Below are 5,712 nucleotides of genomic sequence, written 5' to 3'. Positions count from 1 at the left end.
CTCCACCATTCAAAAAGGATGTGGAGAAGCTTGAGAGAGTCCAGAGAAGAGCCACGCGCATGATCAGAGGTCAGGGAAGCAGACCCTACGATGACAGGCTGAGAGCCCTGGGGCTCTTTAGCCTGGAAAAGCGCAGGCTCAGGGGTGATCCAATGGCCACCTATAAATTTATCAGGGGTGACCACCAGTATCTGGGGGAACGTTTGTTCACCAGAGCGCCCCAAGGGATGACGACTAGGTCGGTCATAAACTACTACAAGACCGTTTCAGGCTGGACATAAGGAAGAATTTCTTTACTGTCCGAGCCCCCAAGGTCTGGAACAGCCTGCCACCGGAGGTGGTTCAAGTGCCTACATTGAACACCTTCAAGAGCAAACTGGATGCTTATCTTGCTGGGATCCTATGACCCCAGCTGACTTTCTGCCCTTTGGGCAGGGGGCTGGACTCGATGATCTTCTGAGGTCCCTTCCAGCCCTAATGCCTATGAAATCTATGAAATCTTTCACTAATCTGCTAGGGCCATTAAACATTAGCAATCATGCCCTAGTCCACCTATTCAGTGTCCAAATGTGGTTCTGGTCTATCCTGCCCGAGTTCCTGAAAAATCATTAGTGTCCATTTTCACAACATGTCTTCACTTTAGCTTTTACCCAAATCACAAAAAGTAGCAAGGATTAAGATCTCATTTGAACAAGACAGGTTGAATAAGCTTGGTTAATAGCTAAGTAAAATAGTTATGGAAGAGCCCATGGACAGCGAATGTTTCTATTGCTCCACTTGTACCAGTGATGTCTACTGCTGACTGGCTCAGGAGCCACGTGAGCAGTCAGTGTTAGCCAAACAATGCAAGAAGTGCCATACTGGGTAATCTAGCCCAGTAGCCTAACTCTAACAGTGGGAGGAGTGGACGATTTACAGAGAGGGCATAGTCATGCTCTCCCTGGCATGCAACATCATAGGTTTAAAGATGCCTGAGGAAACATGTTTCTGTTTAACAGCTATTAATGGATCTACGATCAATGAATTTGTCTAGTCACGTTTTGAATCTAGCCACATCTGCTCTACCACCTCTGGGGACAAGGAGTTCAAGTTAACTACGTGTTGCATATTTTCCCTTTTTAGTATTTAACCTGTCTCTCACTAATTTCAGTGGGTGCCCCCTAGTTCCAGTATCCTGGGACTTGGTGTATAAAGTTCCCTATTCACTTGGTATACATCCTTCATGATTTTATAGACCTCTTCTCATATCCCCTCTCAGTCTTCTCCTTTTAAACTGAATAATCCTGGCTTTTTCAAGTCTCTCCTGGTACGGCAACTGCCCCAGACCTCTATCATTTTGGTTACCTCTCTCTGTAACTTTTATAATTCTACTACAATCTTTGGGAGATGCAGAAACCAGCCAGCACACAGCATTCAAGAGGTGAGCAGCGCACACCATGGACTTGTATAACGCAGGGGTGTCCACCTCCCAGATGAACATCCTTGAGCTGGTCTGCAAGGTACACCCCCTGTGAAGCAGCTGCACCACTGGGTCTAGCCCACATACTATCTATCAGCCCCCAGCACTACCTCCGTGTGCACTGCCCACAAGATGCAGGCTGGACCCAGCACTACAGCTAGCACAGGGGAGTTGGTTGGGGCACCACATGCAGCCCACACCCCGGACCCCTGTGCCACGGTGCGCACCAACTGTGGCTCGCTAGGCATGCAGCCCCTGGGGCAAGTAGCGTGTGGGCTAGACCCCACGTTTCTCAACCCACAGGTCGCAACGCAAAAGTGGGGCACAGGAATACATGAGAGGGTCGCAAACAAACTTTAAAAAGGGATTCTCCTTTGAAGAACAAAAACGTGGGAAACCGTGGCTTCTCCCTCGCAGGCTGCCAGCGTCCCACCCTGCGAGGGGCTGCTTGGGCCCCGCTACCCGACACCCTGCGGGCCAGTAGCGCGGGGCCCCGCGCCGGGCCCGCCCAGCTACGATCATAGGCGGGGCCTGGCACAAATGCTGGACCCATCCCAGACTCATCTAAGTCTCGCGAGATTCCGCTCACGTCCCTTCTCACCCGGCCTTGTGAGGAGATTTCGCGAGATTCTACTCCATCCCCTTACCGTGACAGCCGCGTTACGAGATCTCGCGAGATTCCGTTCCCTCCTCTTTACTGTGACACACCCCTCGCCTTGGGAGATCTCGCGATATTCCCCCACGTTGTGAGATCCCGCAAGGCTCCCCTCCGCAATCTTTCTCTTGGTCGCCCCCACATCCCCCCGGGGGACCTCCTTCCTCCGCCTGACATTGCACCCAGCCCCACCTACTTGTGAGGCGGTCTCGCGAGAGTTCGTTCCCCTCCCTTTCCATTGATGCTCGGCTTTGCGAGAGGATATCGCGAGACTCTCCCTCCCCTTCCTCTGAGGAGATCTCGCGAGAGCCCGGGCCGTCCTTTCCCCCTTTCCGGAGGCAGCCAGCATGGTGAGCTGCGGCGTGGCCGGGCCGGGGCGCGCGGGGCCGGGCAGGAGGGGTGCCGGGCGCGGTGGCGGTTCATCCGGCTGACGTCGCTCGGCGGCCCGGAGCAGGGGGAGGGGGCGGGGGGTCGCCCTGGCGGTGAGGATGGGAGAGGTGAAAGGGGGGAGGGGGAGGTGTCAGGCTACTGACCCCGTGCCGTCTCCCCCCGCTGCAGGCAAGCACCGCAAGCACCCCGGCGGCCGCGGCAACGCGGGCGGCATGCATCACCACCGCATCAACTTCGACAAATAGTAAGCTCCGTCAAAACAAGTGCTTCCAGGGGGGATGCTGAGGACAGCGTGCCAGGCAGCAAGGGGTTCAGGGAGCCAGTGGACACTGCCCAGTGAAACTCTGCCTGGAGATGCAAATAGACAGGGGGCAGGAAAATGGCCTGACAGTTCCCAGGGGTTTGCAGTGGGACATAAGCCTGTTCTGTTTAATGTGTATCGGGAACATGGGCCTTCTGCCCACTGAGCAACAGTTTGCCCTCGCTGTTAATAGAGGGGGCTGTTGGGGACATGACAGCAAAATTGGGGGAAAGAGAGAGAAAATGGGTGGGAGCAAGAGTCGAAGGTTCAAAATGAGCGGGGGAGGGGAGGCTAAGTGCCCACTGGCCCTTGCACAAGTCGGTACAGTATTAGCACTGTTGAACATACGGCCATGGTTCCCAAGATAAATCCAGAGATTTCAGATAGGAATTCACAATGTCAAAAACTATTCTGCCCTGCTGCAGGCTTTCTGACTTCCTTTGCAACCAAAGGAACTGCTCCCAATTATTATTATCTGAGCTCAAAAAAATGAGTGGAAACTATAGCATGTTCTTTTCTTTGAACCTAAAAAAAGAAAAAGGCTTGAGAATCACTGCCATACACCACCTTCCTGGCATACTGGTAGCATACCCCCATTCCTAGTCTGTCTTATCTTGACCCAGTACAGGCAGCTACATCAGGGGTCCATTACATGACTTGCATCAGCAAATCAAACCAATGTTAGTTAGGCCTGTGCTGGTCTTGTGTGTGCATCTTGGTGTGATTAAACTGGTTCTTGTAGTATTTTGAAAATGCATGTTTCAGAATTGTTGACATACTGGGCCTTTTAGATGTTGAATAACTGATGTTTGTAAGGCATTGGTAACACACTCAGCTCTGTGCCCATCTGTTGTAGATAGGCACAAAATAATAAAAGCAAATGTGAGTCTTAAACAGGCCTGAATATAGTCATCTTCTTGGGGAAGAGCTGTTAAGTTGCTGAGGCTAGAGTCGCATCTAGATGCTACCTGTGGTCATGGTGTGCTAGCGTACGTGGAGAATAATGACTGACCTTTATTCACTGTCTGTTCTTGATCAGTAGTTCAGTCAGTCACCGGGTTAGTAACAGCCTAGAAGTCAACTAAAAAGCAATTGGGGGTAAAGGGTTGCAGAGTTAGACCAAAACTCCCATTTCAGAGAGGATGGGAACTCTGCTTCAGAAACAAACACTCAAAAACATCTGCAGATGGGAAGTGCAATTGTCAGTGAAGCATAATATTACTACAACAGCCAATTTCATTTCATTGCAGTATTTTACTATAAAATCACTTCCACTTCCTTTTCTATAACGTGGATTTGCTTTTTTGGAAGGCTAGTGAGGATAACAGGGCAATTCCATCATTTGGATTAAGATTATATTTTTAAATTGGAGTGCCTGCCATGCATGATTTAAAGAACTTCAACTGCTCAAAAAAATAAAGGCATTGTTTATGCATTTATTGTTTGTTCTTAAAAGGGATCAACTACACATTAATGAGATCTCTTAAAACTTTTCTCTTTAGTCACCCTGGTTATTTTGGAAAAGTTGGTATGAGGCATTACCACTTGAAGAAGAACCAGAATTTCTGTCCCACCGTTAATCTGGATAAATTGTGGACACTTGTTAGTGAACAGACCAGACTCAATTATGCAAAAAACCAGGCTGGATTAGCTCCTGTCATAGACGTTGTACGCTCGGTAAGTGTACTTTCCTAGGGTTTGGATTGAGGTTGTATTGCTGCTGCTTTTAACTTTTTTTGCTCGTGTGTTTTTGTAGTCATAACACAGATTTTAGCAGATCAATCCATTTTCAGCACGATCTATGATAAACTAATGCTCCTGATGTACAATTTCAATCTGGTTTATTTTTAAACTAGTCTAATATTACTTAATTGAGCATCCAGTTTGCACGCTTTACACCTTAGCTCCTGGGCTGTTTTTAAAAGGTGCCATTTATGTTGACTCAGTTTTGTTGTAGGATGTCTCCCCTTCAACACTATTCTGCCTGTGCTCCCCTTCATTAGCAGTTTTGTAGATTTACTTTTCTCTAGGAGGTCAATGGGAGGAATAATTTCTTTCATTTTTAAAGAGCTCTTACCCAAAGTCTTTTCAGCCTACTCTGGGAAGTTGGTACAGAAGCCGAGACTAGAGTCACATCCTGACATCTCTCATTGTCTTGTTGTGCTATAGTTCTCGGAGAAAAACTACTGATCTTTATTCACTGACTGTTGCATTTCATGCCTCAGTTGGTCACCAGATCAGTTACATGCTTTTTTTTAAGTGGAACTGATACCTTAAATCAGTTATATGTAGGAAGGCAGTACAAACTATATGAAGGTATAATAGTCACTTGAAGATTCCTTTTCAGAAATCTAGATCAGGTGTTGGAATGTGTTAATTCCAACACTGAGAGAGAGAGAGCTTCCATTTGCAGGTTATTTAACTTCCCAATTGTCAAAAGATCTAAGCTATGAGCTCTTCAGTGCCAGTGCTGAACTGGACTACAGTAGCTTATCATAAATATTGACTCTGTTTTGGGTTGTCAAAAGCCATGCCTCCAAAAATTAGTCTGGCAAGAAATCAACTTGGAAGGCAGCACTGTGGGATTTCACCTTCCTTGTGGACTGTGGAATCCATTATCTACACATCTGAAGTTAACTAAGATGCTTGGAAAACCTGTAGACACAGGCTAATGGAAATACTGGTTTAGGAATATTAAAACTTGAGATGCATAACCAAGTACTAATTTTAATTTTGGGAAATGCAAGTGAGTGTTTAATTTGTATATCCACTTAATGGGATTAAAAGGTTATGGTGCTAGCATAGGAATATAGTTTTGTGTGACAACTAAAATTGACTGTTCTTTTTCTAGGGTTATTACAAAGTCCTGGGCAAGGGGAAGCTGCCCAAACAGCCTGTAATTGTGAA

General features: G+C 47.4%; 2 protein-coding genes and 2 non-coding genes across 4 annotated transcripts in view; 3 read left to right on the top strand and 1 right to left on the bottom strand.

Moving 5' to 3' along the window:
* Window positions 1-2,353, bottom strand: part of TRIM66 (tripartite motif containing 66) — a 96,707-nt gene extending 94,354 nt beyond the window's left edge. The window contains exons 1-2 of the mRNA XM_025197411.1: window positions 2,311-2,353; window positions 2,107-2,149 (exon numbers count right to left, since the gene is read on the bottom strand). Of these exons, the coding sequence (XP_025053196.1) occupies window positions 2,107-2,149; window positions 2,311-2,353 (86 nt within the window). The remainder of the gene's footprint in view (window positions 1-2,106; window positions 2,150-2,310) is intronic.
* A 248-nt stretch (window positions 2,354-2,601) lies between these two features.
* LOC102370527 (60S ribosomal protein L27a) overlaps window positions 2,602-5,712 on the top strand; it is a 3,238-nt gene continuing 127 nt past the window's right edge. Inside the window, 3 exon segments of the mRNA XM_025197417.1 lie at window positions 2,602-2,748; window positions 4,308-4,482; window positions 5,657-5,712. The exon segment at window positions 5,657-5,712 is cut by the window's right edge and continues 7 nt beyond it. Coding sequence (XP_025053202.1) covers window positions 2,603-2,748; window positions 4,308-4,482; window positions 5,657-5,712 — 377 coding nt within the window. The 5' untranslated portion in view covers window position 2,602.
* LOC112549332 lies at window positions 3,744-3,876 on the top strand. The gene has a single exon (XR_003092726.1). It is a non-coding gene; the product is annotated as a small nucleolar RNA SNORA3/SNORA45 family (small nucleolar RNA).
* On the top strand, window positions 4,923-5,054 carry LOC112549330. Its single transcript, XR_003092724.1, has one exon. It is a non-coding gene; the product is annotated as a small nucleolar RNA SNORA3/SNORA45 family (small nucleolar RNA).

Source organism: Alligator sinensis, unplaced genomic scaffold (genome assembly GCF_000455745.1).
Source record: "Alligator sinensis unplaced genomic scaffold, ASM45574v1 scaffold502_1, whole genome shotgun sequence".
NCBI classification, from domain to species: domain Eukaryota; kingdom Metazoa; phylum Chordata; order Crocodylia; family Alligatoridae; genus Alligator; species Alligator sinensis.
Note: the sequence above shows the minus strand (reverse complement) of the source record. Positions and strands in the feature narration are given on the sequence as shown.